Genomic DNA, 25569 nt, shown 5'->3' on the forward strand with positions numbered 1-25569 from the left:
CAAACTTCTGGGTAAGGGATTTGCACTCTGGATTTTCCAAATGGATGAACCAGGTTACAGGGTATTTCCTTCCTGTTTTATCTGGCTAGTCTCCACCCTCTCCTCTTCTGCTGGCTAAAGCCTCCTTAGGCTCAGATCTCAGCTTAAACTTCACTTCACGTGAGAAGTCTCAGACATACCCTACTGGTGTGATTACCACGAGGCATCTAGTAACTCCACCACCTTTACCATCTCCAGACACATGTTTCATGTGAAAGGGGACCAAAGACTGTGAGCTCACAATGTTTCATAGGCTGTAGCATCACACAGTGGACTTAAGATGCTGAAATTTTCAAATATCTTGTCTGAAGAGTTGCCTCAGATTCTCTCTGCCATTTTTGAGAGGGATGCTGGGGACACAGGTCAGTTCAGCAACGGAAATGCAGAGTTCTTCCACAGACAGCAATTGGAACGTGCAGTTCAGAGAAGCTGAGGAGGCTGTGGATTGATGCTCCTTCCTCTACAAGAGCCCATGAGCGTACTACAACGAGAGGCTGTGATTTTTAGCAGGCATAGTTTTGCATGGCAAAGACCAAATGAACCTTCCAGAGGTAAAATTCCAGGTTTGAAAGTTTTTGAATAATTTGCTGCATGGAATACTCTTAAATATATTTCAAAACATTTAAATGAATTTGGAAAATAGTAAAAGAAAAATTAAGGAAGGAAGCAAAACGTTCCATTAACCCAGGATGAGTTATCATCATTTTTATATTCTCATTAATTATGTGCATAATAGGACACTGGCTTATCTTTTAATCTACACATAACACTTAATCCTTTTGACATAACTACAAACTCCATATTGTGACTCATTCTTTACTGATAAGGAAACCGAGCCTCAGATTTCAGGCCTGGCTGAGACTAAGGCACTTTTGTGACCTTCACTGTCTTGTGATTTCAATAAATCCTGACAAGGACCCTATGAGGGGGAGAATCCTCACTCCCGGGATGGGGAACCTGAGGTTTGGGACCTTAATGTTCCACATTGCCCCATGTCATGCTCCTACTCATTGGCTGATTCCAGACTGGAACCCACGTATTCTGAAGCCGAGGCCTTTACTCTTCCTACTGATTCACCAGGCCTTGCTTTATTTATTGGATATAATTTTATGGGCTTTGTTTACAACCATAACAGGAATTCACACTCAGTTTACACAATGTGGAAAATACATTCAAGGATGGAGGGAAATTGCAAATAACAGCAACACTACAAAACACTGACATACATAGTTAACTTTATGGTTTCCCTTGCTGACAACTGAAAACAATATAAAAGCTAGTTTCAATTTACTGTGACGATTTGAGACAAGTTTTGTTTTTATTTCCACTGTTTTAAAACCATATCACCATGCCACTCTCTCATTTTGTCCCAGCTTACCCTTCCCCCTCCCCGTATCCTCAAGTCCATTCTCTAGTAGGTCTGTGTCTTTATTCCCATCCTGCCCCTAGGTTCTTCACGACCATTATTTTTTTAGGTTCCGTATATATGTGATAGCATACGATAGTTGTTTTTCTCTTTCTGACATACTTCACTCTGTTTGACAGACTCTACGTCCATCCACCTCACTACAAATAACTCAGTTTTGTTTCTTTTTATGGCTGAGTAATATTCCATTGTATATATGTGCCACATCTTCTTTATCCATTCATCTGTTGCTGGACACTTAGGTTGCCTCCATGTCCTGGCTGTTGTAAATAGAGCTGCAATGAACATTTTGGTGCATGACTCTTTTTGAATTATGGTTTTCTCAGGGTATATGCCCAGTAGTGGGATTGCTGGGTCGTATGGTAGTTCTAGTTTTAGTTTTTTAAGAAACCTCCATACTGTTCTCCATAGTGGCTGTATCAATTTACATTCCCACCAACAGTGCAAGAGGGTTCCCTTTCCTCCACACCCTCTCCAGCATTTAGTTTTTGTAGATTTTTTGATGATGACCATTCTGACCGGTGTGAGATGATATCTTATTGTAGTTTTGATTTACATTTCCTTAATGATTAATGATGTTGAGCATTCTTTCATGTGTTTGTTGGCAATCTGTATATCTTCTTTGGAGAAATGTCTATTTAGGTCATCTGCCCATTTTTTGATTGAGTTGTTTGTTTTTTTGATATTGAGCTGCATAGCTAGTGGGAAGCAGCTGCATAGAACAGGGAGATCAGCTCGGTGCTTTGTGACCACCTAGAGGGGTGGGATAGGGAGGGTGGGAGGGAGGGAGACACAAGAGGGAAGAGATATGGGGACATATGCATATGTATAACTGATTCACTTTGTTATAAAGCAGAAACTAGCACACCATTGTAAAGTAATTATACTCCAATAAGGATGTTAAAAAAAAAAGTATATATAATTGAGCTTCCATCAATACCCTGTTGAGAAATAGTTGCCTTTTGAAAGGACTCAACATTTTAAGCTAATGGGATAATCTTTAGTGGAGTAATTTGAGGCCTAGAATAGGTAAGAAGGAGGTATTTTAGGCTAGATTATTTGAAATTATAGCATTTAGATACACTGTGGTGTGTTTAGCTTAACAATATGTTCTCTGATAAAATATGTGCATGCATGTACACACACTCATATACGTATTATAAATTCACTGATAAAAAGATATGCAGCACGCTATTTACAAATAATACAATATAAAATCTTCTTTATTATAAATTCATATAGCCAATTGATTCTCACAAAAGGCTTTCATTGATTTTGGTGCAATGTTTGTATCCATAAACAGACAGTGATGAACAAGTATAATTCCTACGTGAATGCTGATTGGTATTTTGTTTATGTTAATTAGTTTTATAAAAGGGAAACAATAAAGATGTATGTTGGAAACTATTATGTTCACTAGTTTTTCAATGACTAGTGATTTCTTTGCTGAACTGTATAATAGTTTCAGATCACGGGAGACTATTCCTCCAATTTATAATAATTTTAAATTGTTACAATTTGTAGCAAATTATACCTATAGACCCCCCCACACACAAAAAAAACCCATATCACCCAGATATTGCTTTTAACAGAAAAGAAAAGCTATATATCATTTCTCAATGGAAATGAATTAACAGCTGTAAGAATATCATTGGCCAAACCAAGTAGAAATACACGTTTCTCAAAAATAATTTATGTTCTCAAAATTACAGAGTTTCCTTTTAAATCATTACAATTAAAATCTGCATTACAACGTGTTTGCTAATAGGTAACAAACTATAGTAATTGAGGTCAGAATTAAGATGCTTTCATTCATAGTCATGGATACTTTGAGCAAAACCCTTGAATCTGATTAATTTGGTGATGCATCAAAGCACAGTTTGACAAAAAGATAACCTACTGAGTGGGAGAAAAATATTTGCAAATGATATGACCAATAAAGGGTTAATATCCAAAACATATAAACAGCTCATACAACTCAATAGCAAAAAAACCAAACAAACTAATTACAAAATGGGCAGAAGACCTGAATAGACATGTTTCCAAAGAAGACAGATAGCCAACAGGTCATGGAAAGATGCTCAACATTGCTAATCATCAGAGAAATGAACATCAAAACCACAATGAGATATCACCTCACACTTGTCAGAATGGCTATCATCAAAAATTCTACAAATAACAAATGGCAAGGATGTAAAGAAAAGGGAACACTTGTACACTGTTGTTGAGAATGTAAATTGGTGCAGACACTATGGAAAGCAGTATGGAGGCTCCTCAGAAAGCTAAAAATAGAACTCCCATATGATCTAGCAATTCCACTCCTGGGTCTATTTCCAAAGAAAACAAAAACACATTGGAAAAGATACGTGCACCCCAATGTTCATAGCAGCCTTATTTATAATAGTCAAGATATGGAAGCAACCTAAGTGTCCATCAACAGATGAATGGTTATTGAAGATGTATATATATAATGGAATGTCATTCAGCCATAAAAAATAATGAAATTTTGCCATTTGCAACAACATAGATGGACTTGGAACATATTATGCTTAACAACATAAATTAGACAAAGACAAATACTGTATGATATCACTTATGTGTGGAATCTAAACTATAAAATGAACTAGTGAATTTAACAAAAAAGAAACAGACTCACAGATACAGAGAACAAACTAGTGGTTACCAGTGGGTAACCATTACCTTATAGCACAGTGGTGCCCAATTTTGCTCACTAAGTGGGCAGAGGGAAGGGAGGAGGGGCAAGATAGGGGTAGGGAGTTAAGAGGTACAAAATACCATGTATACAATAAAAAAGCTACGAGGGTATATTGCACAGCACAGGGAAACATCGCCATTATTTTATGATAACTTTAAATGGAGTATAATCTATAAAAATGTTGAATCACTATGTTGTACACCTGAAACTGATATAAATCAACTAATGATTATGCTTGCAAAAATACTAGTGGCCTTTAAACATATCACAATATCAAAATTAGGTAACATTTGTTTTGGCCCAGGCAACATTTATTCATAAAACTATTATGTGACACTTTCATCCCTATTGTACAGATGAAATAGATAAGAAACTAAGATGTTAAGTACTTTGCGTAAGCTCACAAACTTAAAAAGGGACCCATCAAGGATTTTGAATCCAAATAACAAGGATGCACAGCCCATGAATACATAAGGTGATAGAACTTGAGACATGGAAGCACACAGATATTATCAAGTTTCAGCCAGAGAAACCCACACTGACACACACTTACGTGTACAGATCCAGTGTCAAAAATTGTAATCAGATTATTTTCTGTATGAATCAGTATTCTTTGAATACATTTCTAAAACAATAAAACCATAACTACTTTATCTGTGAAAGTATTTTGTGTTTTCAAATTTTCATCAATAAATTTTTCTGTTTATAGAATTTCAAGCAATATAGAACTGTACATGTATAAAATTAAATTACCCTGAATCTCCCTCCTGCCTGATTACTGTCTCCTGACCCAAAGGTGTCTATTATCAACAGACAGGTGCATGTTCTCCAGATGTGTTTCTCTATAGGTGAATTATTATCATAATCACAGATACACAAAAATATTTATTCATACATATATTTTTTTCAATATTGGAATCATCTTATTCATATTTTGCAACTTGCTTTATTGCATCAAAAATAGTATCTCTTTATGTTTTCATTTGTATTTCATTAGCTGTGTTTTTAAATGTTTCTAAGACATGTATATTGCTCTTTGAATGAATTCTGTTTATATTTATATTAGTCAGCTATTGGTGAAAAATAAATTACTCAAAAATTTAGATGTTTAAAATAACAAATATATAATACTACACCATTTCTTTGGATCAAGAATCAGGGAGAAGCTAAAGTGGAAGGCTCTGGCTCAGGGTCTCTCACAAGGCTGCAATCAAGGCAAAGGTAGCTGGTTACTGGCAGGTCTCAGGGCCTCACTGCTTCTGGCCAGAGACATGGGTTCCTTGTTACTTGGGTAGCTCACAACATGGCAGCTGGCTTCTCTCAGAATGAGCGTGAGACCAACAAGGAAGACACAGCCTCTTTGTAACCTTGTCTCAAAATTGAACCCCATCTCTTCTCATATATTCTAGCCATTAAAGAAAGTCACTAACTCCAGCCCACACACAATAGGCCAAATTATATAAGGAAGTGAATGCCAGAAGGTGAAGATCATTAGAGACTGTTTTAGGGGCTGCCTACCACAACATCATTAGATTATCTGTTTATATTGGTTCCTGGGAATGCTTCAATATCATGAGAGTTCACTTCATATAATTTTCAAGTATTTACTCCAGCCTTGTCAAGCAAGTTTTAATGATTATTTTGTAATACAGTCTTTTAAATTTTAATATTATAATTTAAAAGTAATATGGCTCATTATATTTAAAAAATTGATAGCCTTGGCAGCATGAAATATGAGCACTGAAAGAAATTAGGATTAGGACATGTCCTGGTGGCTTCAGGACACAATAGGAGAAGCTTTAGTGAAGTCCAGGTTACACTACTAAGCAGGCATTAACAAAGAAGTTTCCCCCTTTTATCTAACTTCTCCAAACTTCCTATACTCTGATGTAAACAGTGGATTTAATAATATTTTACTCAAATAAATGTGAAGATTAAAGGATATACAATTTAGAGTTCTACTTGCATAAAATAGTTTTGTCAACATTAATATCTTACTCTTCAGACCACCTATCCTAGAGGAAGCACCTGTTCTGACTGAGAACTTGTCTACCACCTTAAAATCAGTCAATTCACTTGGTCCCCATTCACAGGTGTCTTGGCCCCAGGGACAGGATTTCATTTCTGTCATCGTCATCATCATCACCAAGAGGGGTTTTTGAGTGAGTGCCCATAGGGGAGTGTAAAATGACCAGTCCTTAAGCCCTATCACCTATATAAGAGATTGCTGGATATACACAGTGTATCTCAACTTACTTTCATTATTACTCCCTCAAGGAGGCTCTTTAGACAGTTTTTCTTTGCCAACACTTTATTGCACAGAATGTGAAATTTTAATACCATAGATGTAGTTTACATCTATTTATGTACTGTGGACCTTTGGAGGGCCACAAACCATTGTAATGTCTACTTCCTTCCCCTATTCTCAAGAACCAATTTTCAGATTCTTGGTGGGAGGCCATATTGGCTTCACTGAGGATGAATGGAAAATTGTGATGGAGACAAAACCTGGAACGCAATCCCTGCCCATTATGTGGTGTGCCATTCAGGAATGCTTGCTTAGCCTCTGTTAGCCTGCCCTTTTTCTTCTGCAAAAGGGCACCCATTATGCTTTCCTTACAGGACTATAGGGAGGAGTAAATGGGGAACCCTCCACAGAGTATATGACACATTGTAGGACTTCAAGAAATGTGAGACATGGCCCACTTTTCTCCTCCCTCCTAGAAAGTGATGACTGTTATCTAAGCCTCCCCCTGTTGAGCCTTCAGGTAGCTGTAGCCACTACCTTTGCCTTGACTGCAGCCTTGTGAGAGACCCTGAGACATATCTGCCATAGAAATCACCTGGAAACATGGCAGTCAGAAATAGCACATATTCACACTTCCATAATAAAGGAGGTTTGGGGCCATTTCTGTGTTGCAGGATGGCTTTGCTGAGGAATCCAGGGTGAGGTAAGAAGATCATCAAACCATTTTCTTTAATTCCTCATCATTTTATGCCCCTTTATTTTACCTTTTAGATTGATATTGGAAAAGCAGTTTCCCATTGAGCCCCCAGATGAAGAGAGTGCAGATAAAGGGGAGGCAGGAATCACAAACCCTTGACTTTGACACCAGACCCATTACCCTCTACAGGACCATGCACTAGGATTTCATCTGCACCATCAGCTTCTTCAAAGAGAGGGGATGGGGAGTGAATATTACCTCAGTGGGCACAGTTTAGAAACATGTAAAACTACAAGTTTTAAGTTCTAGAAGGTCATCATCTGTCAAGGAGACTGTTGGATGCCCTTTGGGGAGGGTAGGAGGTAGATCCCATTCCTGTTCCTTAAAAGATGCCTCTGGAAGATTGATCTTCCATTAGTGAATGAATCTGTCATCTGTCAATGGGAATAATGATGCCATCCTCCCAGAGTTGTTGTGAGAATAATGTAAGGTATATAATTGTGTGCATGTTTCAGCTATAAACATATAAATACTATCATAGAGCTAGTTCCCTTTAGCAACCTTTTTAAAATCTGAAAATAGTGGTTTTTTTGAGATTTCTCTAGTAAGGTGACTGTGGGGCTGCTTTCATATGACTCCATGCTGCCCTGACCATTCTTTCACGTATTTCCTGGGGCACAGGTGCCCAAGAAGTTCTGCAGCCAGTGTCCAAGAGCGCAGCAGCTGATGGGGACCTCACTATTTCTTCTCTCATAGATATTGCCAATGTCTCTGCAAAGAGGTTGTACCAATCTGTCCTCCACCAGCAGTGAATGGAGTTATTGTATCCCCACATTTTCCACTTAAAGAGGATGCAGCATAAACATAAAGTCACTGATCAGATTTTCTTTTCAAATTCTGGAATTATTTCAGGATATATTCTGAGGCACAAATGTGAGATATGCCATTTATAGGGAACTATAACAAAGAAAGATTAAAATAATCTAACGTTCTAGCACCAGGATATCAGATTAGCAAATAATAAAAACGTAAAACCCATCATGGACTCAGATCTGCAAAAACAGGTGCTCTCGTCTTGTGGTTGTTTGTGCTAAATACTAATAAGATTACAAAGGTCAACTAAACAGTAAATATTAAAAATATTCAATGTCCATACTCTTTGACAAAGAAGTCCCACTTGTGGGATCTTGTCTTCCTGAGGCAGCCGGGTGAGACCCCTGCCATCATGACCCATCTGTCCACACTGTTCAGGGTTGAACCATCAACACAGGTGACTCAATGTCTTCGGGCCCCCTGACTGCTTGATTCAAAGGAGAAAATCTCTCTTACTGCTGGTTGCCCAGCCTTGATGAACCATCCACAGAACCACCACAAGCACTGATATGGAGCAGTGCTAGGTCCCTGCTCCTGGAGGGACATGTAGATCTCTGACCTCATCCCAGTGTGGGAGAAATCTCCCTTCTTCTCCCTCTCCAGGCTCTCAGAAGCCCTCCGCTCTGTAGCAGGTAGAAACAGCCCAATCCTTACTGTAAGTTTAAGGTTTTACAAAAGATGGAAGAAACACAGGTGTCAGACAGCCTCTGCTCCAAACCCTGTCACAAACTTCCCTGGAGGCAAGGGGAAGGGGCATCAAGCCTGGCTCCCTGCTGAAGGGAAGTTAAACACAGGGAGAACAGAGGTGATCACCTCAGCAGTATGTATCCTGATACATTTTGTACAGATCGGTCACCAGCAACTAAAGGTGCCCAGGCTGCCGGTTATATCCATAGTTATGGCAGTGGGCTTGGGGAGAAACCTCTTTGCCACCTGTTTCTGGTGAGAAGCCCATGCTTTTTTGTCACATACATCGTGAGGACAAGACAGCCATACCTCACCACCAGCACCTTGGTTCTCCTCCACAAAGCATTCTTTGTGTCGGGTTGCCTGATAAAATCAGGACACGCAATTAAATTTGAATTCCAGAGAACTAAGGGATAATTTTTAGCATAAGTATGTCAAATGAAATGTGATTTTGTTTATCTGAAATTGAAATTTAACTTGGTGTCTTTTATTTTTATTTGCTAAATCTGGACACCCTGGAGTAGGAGACTATGAATCTAAGTTTAACAGCCCCAGTTGAGCCCACCAATCAGCACCAATCATCCATGTGAGTACACCTTCTTGGATGTCCTAGCTGAATTAAGCCTCCAGATGACTGTGACCTAAAGTGACAGAAACCATGTGGAGCAGAAAAACACTCAACTGAGCTGAGTCAACATACTGAATCCTGAGAGATAATAAATGACTATTATTTGTGGGACTTTATTAAGTAGAAATGGATATCCAAAACATGTATTTGGGGTGTACTTTTTTTCTGTGGTCTGTAATCATTGGAAAGGATAGGGATTCACTGATTCCTGAAGCCTTGGTAGGACTTCATTATAGTTTCGGCTATAGATTGCATATAGCTTTATATGTGGGTATCGATTTCTGAATATTTCTATTCCTTCTTGAAGGGATTTCCATAGGAAATTTTCATGACATGTGATTTTCACCCTACTTTTGGAATTTAGAACCTAATTCCAATCCCCCTCCCCAGGAGGAGTCTCCAATGCAATCTCCTGTGTTAAGGAACAGAGAGGTTGTTGCTACAATTGGCTCCATAAACCACATGGAACACCATACCCTCAGAACGTTGCTTGGTGAGTAATAGAACAAAGGGTGTTTACTCACTTTGAAAAGTGATTCTCAGATTGTTTCCTGAAACACTCTCCTGCTACAGGGATAACCTTTGGCAAGGAAGTTACTTTCCTTGAGCACATATAGACAGAGCTTCTTCACCAGCAGCAAATAGCTCTGCATTGTAGTCTTTGGCCTTTATGACTGTCTCGTGAAGCACTTTTAGTTGGTCAAGTCAGTATGATTCTGGGGTTTATTAAAAAAGAAGCCCAATTGCCTGCAAATCTAAGTCATTTTCTCCAATATCACCTTTATAAGTAATAGAATTGATGTTTTGTTCTTTTTATTCTTTTGTCATAGTTCTTGAGTTAGAGCCCAGATGTGGATAAAAGGTATGTTTGGGGGACCCCTTAAAGACACAAGCATTTTGTAACGGATCATAGGAAAAGTTGGGGAGCCAGCAAGACTCAGAAAAGGGGAGAAGAGCTGTGGATCTATTGTTAGACTCACCCCTGAGAACAGAGTAAACATGTGCTCTATAAAGGCAGCTTGCTTCAAGAATTTTGAAGGGAAAGGGTATGGGCTGTGTGTCCCTCCTTCCAAAGTCACTCATCAGGTAAGTGATTCCCACAATAGAGAAGTGAATTACAGAGAGGCTAGAAGTATTTTGGTCATGGATGTCCCTCCTCATGGAAGAAAACATCAGGAATGGAGAATAAGAATTTCCCCAACAGAAACCAATTGTATGGGGAATTGACTAGGTTTCTTTCTGCCTATTAAATGATTATATTTTTCTAGGCCTGCCTCCCTGAAGCACCTCTGAATGTTTCTTTAAATGACTTAATAAATATATAAATAAATAAGTGACTTTTTTCCAACTTCCTAGATCATTCAATCACACGATTATAGACATTCTCTTAATGTTCTACCATAGATGACGAACTTCTGTTAGCCCTCTGAGGGCTAGCTCATCTCCAAGAATCCTAGGATATTTCCCTGGGTCTCTGTATACTGAGACTAACTCCACTCTTGTCTCTTTAAAGCAAACATATTCCTGACAACAGGGACGTTTTTTTCCATCAGCCTGGGCAGAGTTCGCCAATTTTCCGGATCCCAGTCTAGTGCCTCTAATTAGTATGCTTTCTCTGGTGGTAGCCAGAGTTAAGGTCCTCTGCTTTCACCGAAATCCAGGGAGTGGAGGAGTGTGCAAGAGGCATTTCCGGTGTGGGGGATTAGCCTGCGCCTCGCGGTTGCCATGGAAACCTGACGTCAATAAGGCGACCGTGACGACTTTTCTGCAGAGACTGACGTGACCTGCTGAGTAGCACAGGTCCCGCCTTCAGGTGTTTGGGACTCAGCTGAGGGTGTGCGTCCCGGCGGTGGTGGCTGGACCGCCCTAGGGTGTGGGGAGACAAAGGGATCCGCTTCCAAGTCGCCTCTTTCCCGCTTTGGGGCTAGGTGCCTCCGCTGTCTCGTAGGTAAAGCCATTGGGGTCCCGCCCAGCCCCAGTGGGTGCGGTGTCCTGCTCCAGGGGTGTCCTGGAGCCACTTTCCTTCTAAAGGCAGGGGCGCGGGAGGTGACACAGGTAACGACTCTAAGCCTCAGCTTTCCCCTCTGGAAAATGGGGATAACAGTGCTTTCCCCACAGGATCGCTGTGAACATTCAGTGATAACACATGAGTAAGCCTATAGTCCTGTGGTTATTGTGGGATCATGAATGTTTGGCCACTTCTTATTTATTATCAACTTCGTTGTTGGGGGAGAGATGAGGAAAGAAAAAGAAAAAGGCCCTGGTGAGAAACCCATTGTAACATCTGGTAGTTAGGATCACTGCTCAGTTGTTTCACTGTCTATGTCACTAACCCAGTGCCTAGCACGGTGCAGGGCACCCAGTAAAGCATGGTAATTGCTGGATCTGTCTCTCCCTGTGCAACTTCTCATGCCGGTGGCCTTGGTCATATCAGGTGTCTGAAGGGGGCAGGTTCTGAGCATGTGTCCTGATGGCTGCTGGAGCTTCTACTCCCGATTCAAGGGCAGCAGTCTTCAGGAAACCACAACACTTCACTTCCTGGTGGAATATGACGCCTGGCTCTAGTGAGTTCATAGATCTGGACAAAAGCATGTTATAAAATAGCTCCTGTGAGATTCTAGCCTAAAAGTAGAGAAGCTACTTTGATCTCATGGGAAAGAGGTTTAGCAGGTGGAATGTCATTCCATCAGCAGCTACTTGCTTTGTAGTAGTCCTGAGGCCCATCTTAGAAATGCCTTATTTGTGCAAAAGCAATGAATTCTATAGCTTGAGGAAGCTGCTTGATGTTTAATATGCATTTGCAATAAGTTTACATATATATTTTCTAACTGTGTAAATAATAGTCAGTGATTCTCACGTATGTCTGTCAGATGGGTATTGAAATATGCAATTGCCTTTTCCGTGCCAGCCAGACAGGGGTCCATACGGCGTTGTTCTGTATTCCCATCGGAACTTAAAGGGAAACTTTCACAATGTCCGGAGTCTTGATGTCCTGCAAATGAAGGAGAAGGATGTCCTCAAATTCCTTGCAGCAGAAACCCACTTAGGTGGCACCAACCTTGACTTCCAAATGGAACAGTACATCTACAAAAGGAAAAGTGATGGCATCTACATCATAAATCTGAAGGGAACCTGGGAGAAGCTTCTGTTGGAGTCTCGTGCCATTGTTGCCATTGAAAACCCAGCTGATGTCAGTGTCATATCCTCCAGGAATACTGGCCAGCGAGCTGGGCTGAAGTTTGCTGCTGCCACTGGAGCCACTCCTATTACTGGCTGCTTCACTCCTGGAACCTTCACTAACCAGATCCAGGCAGCGTTCCGGGAGCCAAGACTTCTAGTGATTACTGATCCCAGGGCTGACCACCAGCCTCTCACTGGGGCCTCTTATGCTAACCTGACTACCATTGCTCTGTGTAACGCAGACTCTCCTCTGCGATATGTGGACATTGCCATCCCATGCAACAACAAGGGAGCTCACTCAGTGGGTCTGATGTGGTGGATGCTTGCCTGGGAAGTTCTGCGCATGCGTGGCACCATCTCCCGTGAACACCCATGGGAGGTCATGCCTGATCTCTGCTTCTACAGAGATCCTGAAGAGATTGAAAAGGAAGAGCAGGCGGCAGCTGAGAAGGCTGTGGCCAAGGAGGAATTTCAAGGTGAATGGACTGCTCCAGCTCCTGAGTTCACTGCTACTCAGCCTGAGGTGGCGGACTGGTCTGAAGGTGTGCAGGTGCCTTCTGTGCCTATTCAGCAGTTCTCCACTGAAGACTGGAGTGCTCAGCCTGCCACTGAAGACTGGTCTGCAGCTCCCACTGCTCAGGCCATTGAGTGGGTAGGAACAACCACTGAGTGGTCTGAAACTGTTCTTCCACAAACTCAAAATGTAAATAGGTTGATGGAAAATAAACAGTTTCTAAAAAAACAAAAGAAATATGCTACGTTGTTTTTCCTAGCAATCTGTGATTGTACCATGGATTCTTCCCTGATCACCACATTTTTATCCATTGCGTAACAAAATGTTTAAATGCCAAAATGTTTCCAAGTGTTAGTATAAAATGTCAGTTATGAGGATTTAGTATTTTGAAAAATAATAATTACTCTAGAGCTTCCCTATTATAATAATATTCAGCCATATCCCCTAAAATAACCGGATATTCTAAAATATCTTTATGATTATTTTCCAAGAAATAATAGTTTTAGTCTGTACTTCAGAAGGACATGTGCATCAACTTTCACTAAATATTTCAACATACCTCATTGCAAAAGATGATTTCTATTTTGGTAATATGTGGTGTAGATGAATTTGGTGAGACATGGTGTGGACCTATTAATATGATAAGAGCATATTGATGGGTATTGTTCTCCTGGTTATTTTAATTGCATCAAAGACTTAGAAAAATATATTTTAAATGCTTTATTGACCTATGATTGACATACAATACATGGCACACATTTGAACTGTATGCTTTAATACGGTTTTGTATATGTCTACATCATGAAACCAACACTACAGCAGAGATAATGAACTTCCTCGTGCCCCTTTGTAATCTCCCACCCACCTGCCTCTGGCCTCCAACTTCCTCCCCTGGACCTTTCCTGTTCCCAGGCAACCACTGAACTTCTGTCACTATTAATTAATTTCATCGTGATTTTATGTAAATAGAATTGTATAGAATGTACTTTTTTCCTAGCTTCTTTCATTCAGCCTATTTCTAGATTTACCCATTTGTTGCCTGTATAGATAGTTTCTTTTTATTGCTGAGTAGTATTCTATTATACAGATATATCACAGTTTGTTTTATCCATTAACCTGGTGAGGGATATGAGGTTGTTTCCAACATGAAGCTCTTTTAAATAAAACTGGTATGAACATTTGGGTTTAAGTCTTTACAGGGACACATGCTTTCTTTCTGTAGGGTAAATACTTAGGGGTTCAATGGCTGGAGCATATGGTAGATGTAAGATTAATGTTGTAAGAAATTACCAAACTGGTTCTGAAGTGGTTATACCATTTTTCATTCCCATCAGCAGTGTATGAGGGTTTGATCCTCCACAATATCGTCAGTGCTTAGTATGGTCAGCATTTTTAATTTTGGCCATTCTCATAGGGGTGTAGTGATATCTCACTGTAATTTTAATTTACATTTCCATATTGACGAATAATGTTGATCACATTTTCATGTACCGATTTGCCATTTATATAATTTCTTAGGTGAAGTGTTGGTTCAAATCAGTCACATGCCAGAGAGGTCATACACAAAACAGACCTGGAAAGTAGAAAGGAATTAGCAAACAGTTTGGTGAGTCACTGTAATAAGGGTAGGAAAAAAAAGAAAATCATGGCTTTTCCTTTGTAAAATGTAGTCAGTGTTGATAGATACCCCCCTGGTGGTCAGATCTAGAACTGTAGCTCTGAAAGTCTCAAGGCAGCAGGCAATGGAAGGGGAAGGGAGGGAGAAAAGGGTATGAAATAACCGGCCCACAGTCTTCAAAAATGTCGAGGTCATGAAAGTCAAGACAAAACGGAGGAACTTTGCTAGACTGTGGAAAACTAAAGAGACACCACAGTACAAGATTCTGTCCTGGATCCTTTTGCTATGAAAGACATCGTTAAGACAACTGGCAAAACTTGAACAGGGTCTGAGGATTAGCTTGTGATACATTTTATTAATGATAATTTCATGATTTTGATGGTTGTCTTCTGGTTATATAGGAGAATGGTCTTGTCTGTAAGACATACACTCTAAAGTATTTGGGAGCTATGGGGCATCGTGTTGGCAACTTGCTCTCATATGGTCCAGGGAAGGGGGTGGGGCAGGGGATTCTTTGTTTTATACCAGCAAATTTTCTGTAAGTCTGTGATTTGTTTTTAACAACAACCAAAATCAAGGAGCATGTCTTGTTTTCATCAGAAACATGGGCTCATTTATATAGATAAGGGCTGAAAGGAACTCCTTTGGGTTTTACAACAATGATGCCATTGGTGACCTTGTTGAGAGCAGATTCAGCTGAATGGAGAGGCAATAGACAGGGGTGGGTTGAGGAATGACAGGGAGGTTAGAAAGTGGAGACAGTGAATATAGTTCCCCCTGCTTTGAGAAGTTTGTTGTTTATGAAAATGAGGAGAGAGGGGAGGATGTGGCTTAGGAATATTGATTTGTAGGGAAGGATTTTTGGTATATTTGTTTAGCTATTCATTGGAAGGAGAAACATAAGCCAGTTCGTATTAATTTTGAAAAGGAAAGGCCTTGTAAAGAAAATAGAGAGTTCAAGGTCTAAAAGTTGATGAAGATAAGAAATGCTCAGCCTTTAGTTTTTCTGACTCTTCTGCATTGCCAGGACAGTGAACAAACACTGAATTCAGTATTTTCAGGTGGCTGGGTGTGGAGGATGTTCTCCTACGAAAAGGTCTTTCTATACAGCTCTTCATATAACATACAATATATATAAATTATACATACACCAAATTACAGCAATGGATATTTCCAGGGTTGCGGCGAAATATAGATGTTATGTACACTTCCGTGTTGTTCGAATTTATCTTACATCCAAGATTTACTACTTACGTAATTATAATAAAAATAACATTTTAAAACAGGAGGTTTGAATTTGGTCTTAAATTTATTTGCAAATTTTTTGTTGTAGAGAGAGATTTACTTTTCTGAAAATATGTCCATAATTAATAGTGAAGGGGCTGGGGAGGAAGCAAATTAGAAACTACGTATAGCATCATCCCAAATTTTACTTATCAGACAGGATCAGAGACTGCACAGGTAATAGCAGTGGAAGCACAGGGTCTTGTGCCACATTTCACATCCAGAAAAGTCCATCAAGTGGGTTTAAGGGAACCCCTGGTGCTCCCTCATCCCCACCTAATCTGTTGTCCTCAACTGTGAGGTTCAAGTTGCAATTCCAGTTCTCCTCACCAGCTGGTGAAGACCTCTACTTTCTAAATTTTCCCCAAGCATATAATATTTTTTTAGCAAGGAAAGAAAACCAAAGCAATAAAGATTTTTGTTTGTTTAAATAGGCTTTATTTTGTAGAGCAGTTTTAGGTTCAAGGAAAAATTGAGCAGAAAGTACAGAGAGTTCCCATGTACCCCTTGCTCCCACAAACCCACACAATTCCCCTCCTACTGTCAATATCCCACCTCAGAGTGCTACATTTGTCACAATCAATAAACCTATATCTATACACCCTTTATTACCCAAAGTCCATATTTCATGTTGTCAAAAGTATAAACATTTTTAAAAATAATTTTTACAAAGCAGGTTCTAAAACTGGAAGTATGAAACAAGCCTCTATCTCATATACAATTAGGTAAAAGTTGTAAAGATGTATGATCACTGCCAGAGGCTGATCGTTCCAAAACTGACATTTCATTCATCCTTTCACTACATATTTATGAGCAATCTCTATGTGCCAGGCACTGGCAACCTGTATTCAAACTCCTATTTCACACCTCTCTCTCTCTGTTCAGCCCTAAACTTATCTATACAACTGCCTACTTAGTGTCCCTGTCCTTTACAACTGCAAGATTCTAGCAGAGTTTTCACATCGAATAAGTTTACATGAGCCCTAGAAGGTGACTGACTGTCTGCGGGGGAGTCAGCGTGCTAGTGTAGAATGAGAAAAATCAGGGTTAGAATCCCTGTAATGCCTCTTACCAAGCTATGTGGCCTTGAAAATTGTTACGAAATACTTGCACTATTCCTTAAATGGTATAGTGTTTTATGAATATATGTATGTACGTATGTATGAGTTTCCAGCTGTTATGTGCCTAAGCATGAAATGTCTGAGTCTTAGGACATGAATAAGCTCTACTTGAAATTATAAAATTGTTCCCCCAAATGTTTGCACCTTTTTAAACTGCCACCAGCAGTGGGTGAAAATTCTCAATTTATACATCATACTCCTAACAAAAAAATAAAACAAAAACAAACCAGAACTTTGGTATTTAGAGAATTTTAAAATAAGTCTTCCTCAACTGATGACTCTGAAATATTGCTTTCTGTTGTTTTCACCTCCATTTCCCTAATTACTGATATAATTAACCACCTTTTCTGATATTTATTGTTTTTTATGCATTAAGAATATGAAACCTTCACTGGTTAATGGCCTCATTCTTTTGTCATGCCCTTCTTGAGAAAATATTGTGTGCCAGGCAATGCCAGTCAAAATCATCAGAGGAGATGGGCTTTGAGCTAAATCGTACAGGAAGAGTAGGATTGTGAGAGGAAGTGGAATACATATATGGGCATTCCTGGCTATGCACAGGGCATGGAAGAGGAAATGTACCCAATGTGCTTGGGGTACACAGCCAGGAGACAGTCTGATATGGCTGAAGTGCAGCCGACAAGGAGGGATGGGGCAGTTGATGAGGAACTCTGACTCACTTTGCAGCATCCAAAAACTATTAAGTGGCCATCTTTAGCCCTTATGAAAACAGAGCAGAAAGGGACCTTAGCAGTTACCTAGTCCAGCAACTTCAGTTTGCAGAGAGAGTAATGAGACTCAGAAAGAGTAAAGTAGAACATGGCCACCATGCATGTGTTAGGCACCTAATGGGATCAAGGTACGCAGGCTCCAATTCACATTTCATTCCAGACTTCTTACATGAGCTCTAATCCTGTGTATCTATCAGAAATCTTCAACTGGAGGAAGATAAATCCCCTGGTAACCTGTACCACTCAGCACGGATTCCCCTACCCAAAAAAGCATAAGCTCAATCATTCCTCATCCTTGCAAGGCTACCATCTAAAAGAGAAGTCCAAGTGGGAGAGTAGCGAGACTATGGTCACTAGATTCAGACAATCCTTGGTGAGAAGATCTCCTCAGCCTTTTACTAACTGTGGGGCCTGGGAATGATATTTAACTGCTCTGACCCTCAGCCTTCCTCATTTTTAAACCACCAGTGTTGGGCACCTAGTGGGGCACTTCAGGAGATGCCAATTTGCTTCCCACTTTGACTCTTCCCTTCTTAAAAGAGGTGTCCTGGACATGAACTGAAAAGCTTGACTACTAGAGGGAATACTTGAAAATGTAACAATAAAGGGATATGCATGCAAATTCATTACCTGCCCACGTGAGTTTCTGTGCCAATTTGTTATGTTAGAATTGGCTGCCTGATGGAGTCCTGGAGAAAGAATGTTATTATAGGGACTTCCCTGGTGGCGCAGTGGTTAAGAATCCGCCTGCCAATGCAGCGTACATGGGTTCGATCCCTGGTCCGGGAAGATCCCACATGTCACGGAGCAACTAAGCCGGTTTGCCACAGCTACTGAGCCTGCGCTCTAGAGCCCGTGAGCCACAACTGCTGAGCCCGAGTGCCACAACTACTGAAGCCCGTGCGCCTAGAGCCCGTGCTCTGCAACAAGAGAAGCCACTGCAATGAGAAACCTGTGCACCGCAATGAAGAGTAGCCCCAGCTCGCCGCAACTAGAGAAAGCCCGTGTGCAGAAACAAAGACCCAACACAGCCAAAAAAAATAAATTTAAAAAAAGGAATGTCATTATATCATTTGCATTTAATTGAAGGATCTCCAGTCGAGTCTAGGATAGGAGAAGAAAATCTCCCCCACCCCTCTATTTCATAAGCTCTCCAGTTGTCTTATTTTGACTTCTAGATTTAGCATCAGAAAAGTTTGTGAACTTTGATCTTGAGGCACAGAAGCTGATAAGGAAGCACACAGTGTGTTATTGACTTGGCTAAGTAGAACACTGAAATGAGAGTCAGGGGTTCCCATCATAAAGGCACTTTGGAGAGGTCACTCCCACCAGCCGCATTGATTAAACAAGATAAAAATATTGAGTTCTCCTAGCCACTCAAGAATGTTACCACTCAGAATACCAGGACAAGGGACTTCTCTGGTGGTCCAGCGGTTAAGACTCTGTGCTCCCAGTGCAGGAGGCCCAGGTTTGATCCCTCGTCAGGGAACTAGATCCCGTATGCCACAACTAAAACCTGGAGCAGCCAAATAAATAAATATATTTAAAAAAAGAATACCAAGACAAAATCATCATCACCTTCTGGATACAAAATACTCATTTGATGTTTTGTGTATTAAGTCAATTTATGAATAATTTACAGGAGTGAAAAGAAAAGGGATAACAGAGGACAACTAAATCAGAACATTTAACAAGAATTTAAACATATCAAACCCAAATTTTATTCCTCACTTTCCTGGCTTTGAATATAGGTATACACAAATAGCCATCATCCTGTGAATGTAACTTACTCATCAACTCTCATGCCTGAATCTGGAATATATACATCTTGTAGATACCGATTCTTCACTTCTATCTCACTTACATCCCCAATAAATTCTGTCTTACCACCACTCTGGTTCATCTTGTACTTAAATCATCAAAACAAAATTTTTCAAAACTTTGACAGCTCATAATTTCATTTAAGGGAAGACAGCCATTGTCTTGCTCCATAGTTGCAAAACATTTTCATTTTTAGATTGATGAACACCAATTAGAATGATGAATCCAATGACTTTTTTCCACTTATACATGATCTATTTCCTTCTAATTACCTGATTTCAGCATTTGTCTACTTAGAAACTTACTGATTAAATGTTGGACATATATTAAATATATGATATCATAAAGATGACAGAAAGTTTCCCCATGTCCTTTGAGCAAAACACGGCATTTCTAGTTCTTGTCACAACATATTGTATGACTAGTGTCAAACTGATGGAGAACACCATTTATCATTTTGGTCCTTAGAAGTACATTATTCACTGGTTGATTTTTGAGTTTGAGAAAGTTCATCTAAGATACTGTCGTTTGAAGACTCACAGTTTGATATTGCTGTCACTGTACTTACATCTTCTGATTTAATAACCATAAAATGAATTCCTCTCTCAATTTCCGTCTGTATGGGAAGAAAATGGAAAAAAAATCCCACCTGTGTTCAGTGAAAGCTGGATTAAATAAATGCAAAGATGGAGTCTTTTGACTTCTTTTATACCTTCTTGAAAGATAGTGTAATACTTTGGACAATGCAGTAAAAAACTAAATGGTGATGTGATATGACTTGTTTCAGTATTGCGTCATTCTTAATGTAAGCTAGTCCATCATTCTTGCATTATCTCAATTTTTTTAGTCTTTTTAGTATACCTGGGAATAATTAGCTAACAATAAAATAATTCTTAGGATGATGAATAGCAAAATGTCTCAAGATATAGAAAAAATAAGATCAATAAGATCCCATATGTTAATTTTACAAAAGGGCCCAGTTGTCCCACGTGGTGTGTGCAAGGTAGAATGAACACACCATCTCTATTATTATTATCTCTATTTAAAAATAAGAGATAATATTCTCCTCATTCTTAGGAAGATTTCTAAGAAAGAATAGAAAACATAAAATAGCAATCCTTAAAAATACTTAGAAATGCTCAAAGAAAAGCTCAAAAACAAAAATTGGTTGCAGTGGACCCTGATAGTTTGTTTACCAAGAGTTAAATGAGATCCCATCTGGAAAAGCAACCTGAGGTCCTAGATGAACACTGTGCTTCCCAGTAATTACACCAGCAGTCAAACTGAAGATATCATAGAACTCTGCATAATAGGTAACAGACTAATGGTACAGAAGCAATTTCCCCTAGGAAAACACCATTTTTAAAATTGAAGTATAGTTGATTTACAATATTGTGTTAGTTTCAGGTGTACAGCAAAGTGATTCCATTATATATGTACATATATATAAATTCTTTTTCAGATTCTTTTCCATTATAGTTTATTACAAGATATTGAATATAGTTTCCTGTGCTATACAGTACATCCTTGTTGTTTACCTATTTTATATATGGTAGTTTGCATCTTTTAATCCTATACTCCCAATTTACCCCTTCCCCCACTTTCCCCTTTGGTAACCATAAGTTTGTCTTCTATGTCTATGAGTCTGTTTCTGTTTTGTAAATAAGTTCATTTGTACTATTTTTTAGATTCCACATGTAAGTGATATCACACAATATATGTCTTTGTCTGGCTTACTTCACTTAGTATGATAATCTCTAGGTCCATCCATGTTGCTGCAAATGGCATTATTTCATTCGTTTTATGGTTGAGTAATATTCCATTTATATATATATATATATATACACACACATATATATCACATCTTCTTTATCCATTCATCTGTTGATGGGCATTTAGGTTGCTTCCATGTCTTGACTGTTGTAAATAGTGCTGCTATGAACATTCGGGTGCATGTATCTTTTTGAATTAGGGTTTTCGTCTTTTCCGGATATATATCCAAGAGTGGGATTGCTGGATCATATGATAACTCTATTTTTAGTTTTTTAAGGAACCTCCATACTGTTCTCCATAGTGGCTGCACCAATTTACATTCCTACCAACAGTGTAGGAGGGCTCCCTTTTCTCTACACCCTCTCCAGCATTTATTATTTGTAGACTTTTTGATTATGGCCATTCTAACCAGTGTGAGGTGATACCTCGTTGTAGTTTTGATTTGCATTTCTCTAATGATTAGCAATATTGAGCATCTTTTCATGTGCCTGTTGTCCATCTGTATGTCTTCTTTAGAGAAATGTCTATTTAGGTCTTCTACCCATTTTTTGATTGGGCTGTTTGTTTTGATATTGAGTTGTATGAGCTGTTAGCATATTTTGGAAATTAATCCCTTGTTGGTTGCATCATTTGCAAATATTTTCTCCCAGTCTGTAGGTTGTCTTTTCATTTTGTTTACGGTTTCCTTTGCTGTGCAAAAGTTTATGTTTGATTGGGTCCCATTTGTTTATTTTTGATTTTATTTCTTTTGCCTTGGGAGACTGACCTAAGAAAATATTGCTACAATTTATGTCTGAGAATGAGAAAAACAGCATTTTAAAAGGTATTTGTTGGTCTAAGCATGAAGCACAGGCCACTTTTATAAGAATCATCTGGGCTCTTGTTAAAATCGCAACTTTTAAGACCTTACCCTAGACCTTTCCCTGGAGTTTGAGGTTCAAGAATCTGTATTTTGAACAATTCCTCTGGTAGATTCTGATGTTCGCTATAGTTTCAGAACTGCTGGATAGCAAATGTCCAAGATTTCTTTAAATATTTTGCATACTGTGATCTCTGATTCCAATGTCAGTTGGTTTTGCCATTCAACTTTAATTATGTTTCTGTTTTGGTGTATCTGGTAGGTAACAATTGAGACATGCAGCACTTGTTTACTGAGTCCTTAAGACAGGAAAGGCCCTTCCCCTTATGGGGTTTACATTCTCTTTTGGATACACATAAAATAAAAAAATAACTAATGTAATTTCAGTGAGTGAAGAATGCCATGAAGTAAATAAAAAAGAGAAATGGGATCAAAAATAATATTTATGGAGAAGGCAGTCAAGGATTTCCAGGGCCACCCAGTTTGACAACTTCAAAGACCATCACTTACTTTGACTACACCATACATGATGATCCCTGGAGCTGTGCCATGCTTTGTCACTAGAGAAGGCCATGCTATGGACGTGACTTTTCAGCTGAGACTTGGATGATAAGAATGAGTTGAGGGTGTGTGTGAAGAACCTTTGATATTAGCTTACGGAACAGCACACTCTGATGTGGGAGTGAGTATGACTTGTTCCAGAAAAAGACAAAAACCAGTGTGGGAGCCTGGTGGGAAAAGTGGGGAGAGACAAAGCAGAAAGAAAGCTATTGTAAGATATGGGAAGAAAACTCAGGCCTAGCAGGCAATTTTACCACATTTCCATAGTCAGTATACTTCTTCAATATCTGAGACCACTGGGGCACAACATCTATTCTGTGCACAAACCTTCAACACTCTCTCACACCTCAACATTCTCAACTGCTCTTTTGGCTTCTTGCTTTTTTGGAAAAATAAATGCTATCACAGAAGAGATTGTCTATATGTCCCCCAGCACCAAACATACCAATTTATCTGCCTCAGCACCTATGCTCACTACTTTCCCTGCAGTGACAAATCTTCCTATGGTAGCCCTTCTCCTAGCAATGGATCACCTACTCCAGGACTCTGATTGTGTGATTATCCCCATTTTCCCTTGAGCCAGCAATATTCCTCTTTCTACTAGATGAGTGAATATATGCATGAATGAACAAACAGATGAACTCATGAAAGATTTGAGAGTGGGGTTGGGGGTATAGAGGAGGTGTTAGTGTGATTCTCAGATGTTTCACCTGATTATCTGTGTGACAGGTAGTGATATTAACTGGGATGAGCAACATGTAATGGATCCTTTCTGGAGGGAACATGATGGGCCATCCTGATTTCTCAGTACCTTTGTACACCCAAGTGGGAAAGTTAAGAATGCAGCAAGATATTTAGATCAGAGACTGAGCTAGAGAGGGAAATGCAGGAATCATATGTGGATGGACAGCAATTGAAGATATAAGTATAGATGAGATGGCTGCCAAAGGAGAGAACATGGCATGAAAGGGAAAGGTGGGCATGTGCTTTACAAGCCTGAGGAGACCCAAAGCTTTCACCTCGGCTGTCCTTCAGGCTCAGGCAAGTAGGAAGTGAAGACTAATGCAGAGTTGTAAATGGCCTGGCTAAGACTGAATGAGTTCCCCAGCAAGGACCAATTTGCAAAGACTGGGAGAATGTTTCTTCTTTTTTCTTCTTTAACTTTTATTGACGCCAGGTATTTAAAGTAACTGTCAAAACATCAGCTGACCACTAAGCTTAGGCAACAGACTTTAATTGACACACATGATAAAGAATACAGACTTTACAAAAATTGTTTTAAAAAAATCACTAAACAAACAATCAACCACAAACCAATAGCCAGCAACAACAAATCTTGGGGAGAGGGAAGAATATGATTTCCAGAGTCACCACATAGTAATATTCAAAATGTCCAGTTTCAATAACAAAAAATTATGAGGCACACAAACAAAGTTCAGCTTATTCACAGGAAAAAAATTAATAGAAACTGTCCCTCAAAACTGTAAATCAGGGCTTCCCTGGTGGTGCAGTGGTTAAGAATCTGCCTCCCAGTGCAGGAGACACGGGTTCGAGCCCTGGTCCGGGAAGATCCCACATGACGCGGAGCAACTAAGCCCATGCACCACAACTACTGAGCCTGAGCTCTAGAGCCCACGAGCCACAACTACTGACCCTGCATGCCACAACTACTGAGGCCCAAGTGCCTAGAGCCCGTGCTCCACCACAAGAGAAGCCACTGCAATGAGAAGCCTGCACACCTCAATCAAGAGTAGCCCCTGCTTGCCCCAACTAGAGAAAGTCTGTGCACAGCAACGAAGACCCAACACAGCCAAAAATAAATAAATAAATATATATATATATATATATATATATAAAAGACTTTAAATCAACTGCCTTTAATATGACCAAAATGGTAAAGAAAAAGAACTAAAATAAACCAGGTGAATGATGTTTTGCCAAACAGGGGATATCAGGAAGAAATTATAAAAAAAAAAAAACAATAGAAATTCTGGAGCTGAAAAGTACAGTAGCTGAAATGAAAAATTCAGTAGCAAGGTTCAACATCAGATGTAGACAGGCAGCAGAAAGAATCAGGGAACTTTAAGATAAGTCTATTGAAATTACCCAGTCTGAGGAGCAAAAAGAAAAAGGAGAAAGAGAGAAAGAAGAAAGATTATTTGAAGAAATGATGGGTAAAACTTTTAAAATTTAAGGACAGTCACAAATACATCCAAGAAGCTCAACAAATTTAAAGCAGGATACACTCACCAAGACACGTTACAGTCAAATTCTCAAAACCAAAGACAAAGAGAGTATCCTGAAAGCAGCAGTAGGTATCAGGTTTTATTTGGACCCTGGTCCAGGCAAACTGTTAAAAAAACTATAACAGAATTGGGAATTTGAACACGGATTGGACATTAAATGATACTAATGGATGATTAATTGTTAGGTGTGATAATGGTATTATGATTGTCAGTAAAAAAGAGTCCTTGTAGATGTGCACTTTGAAATACTTATGCACAAAGTGATATTATGTCTGGAATTTGCTTCAAAAATAATCTCTAAGGGTGGGAAGTGGGTGAGGATATAGATGAAATAAGATCAGCCATGAGTTGTTCCAGTACACTTTCAGTTGTTGTGTACACTGGGTGACGAGTACATTGCCTTTCATTATACTATTCTATTTTTGCATGTTTGAAATTTTTCCATAACAAAAAATAAAGTTAATGTAAACTATAAATAGAAGGAATTTTTAATCAAAAACAGGAACAAAACAATAAAGTGTTAAGAATAATTAGAAACAACTCCATC

The 25569-nt window shown here is 39.3% G+C and overlaps 2 protein-coding genes across 3 annotated transcripts in view; one reads left to right on the forward strand and one right to left on the reverse strand.

The window, feature by feature from the left end:
- NXF3 (nuclear RNA export factor 3) overlaps positions 1 to 25569 on the reverse strand; it is a 70806-nt gene that overhangs the window by 13041 nt on the left and 32196 nt on the right.
- LOC115849859 (small ribosomal subunit protein uS2-like) lies at positions 11680 to 15855 on the forward strand. Of its 2 annotated transcripts, none has more exons than XM_060292240.1 (2): positions 11680 to 11878; positions 12223 to 15855. In XM_060292240.1, the coding sequence occupies exon 2, from the start codon at positions 12313 to 12315 to the stop codon at positions 13324 to 13326; it is 1014 nt and encodes a 337-aa protein (XP_060148223.1). In that variant the 5' UTR covers positions 11680 to 11878; positions 12223 to 12312; the 3' UTR covers positions 13327 to 15855. The 2 variants fall into 2 exon arrangements, with proteins under 2 accessions (XP_060148223.1, XP_060148222.1); XM_060292239.1 differs by having other exon boundaries at positions 12227 to 15855.

This window comes from Globicephala melas, chromosome X (genome assembly GCF_963455315.2).
Source record: "Globicephala melas chromosome X, mGloMel1.2, whole genome shotgun sequence".
NCBI classification, from domain to species: domain Eukaryota; kingdom Metazoa; phylum Chordata; class Mammalia; order Artiodactyla; family Delphinidae; genus Globicephala; species Globicephala melas.

Bases quoted from the DNA above. Each gene is read 5' to 3' on its own strand.
- LOC115849859 (XM_060292239.1), top strand. From the start codon at position 11,785: ATGGCTGCTGGAGCTTCTACTCCCGATTCAAGGGCAGCAGTCTTCAGG. The intron at 11,879-12,226 runs GTGAGTTCATAG...CGTGCCAGCCAG, and splicing joins GAATATGACGCCTGGCTCTA to ACAGGGGTCCATACGGCGTT.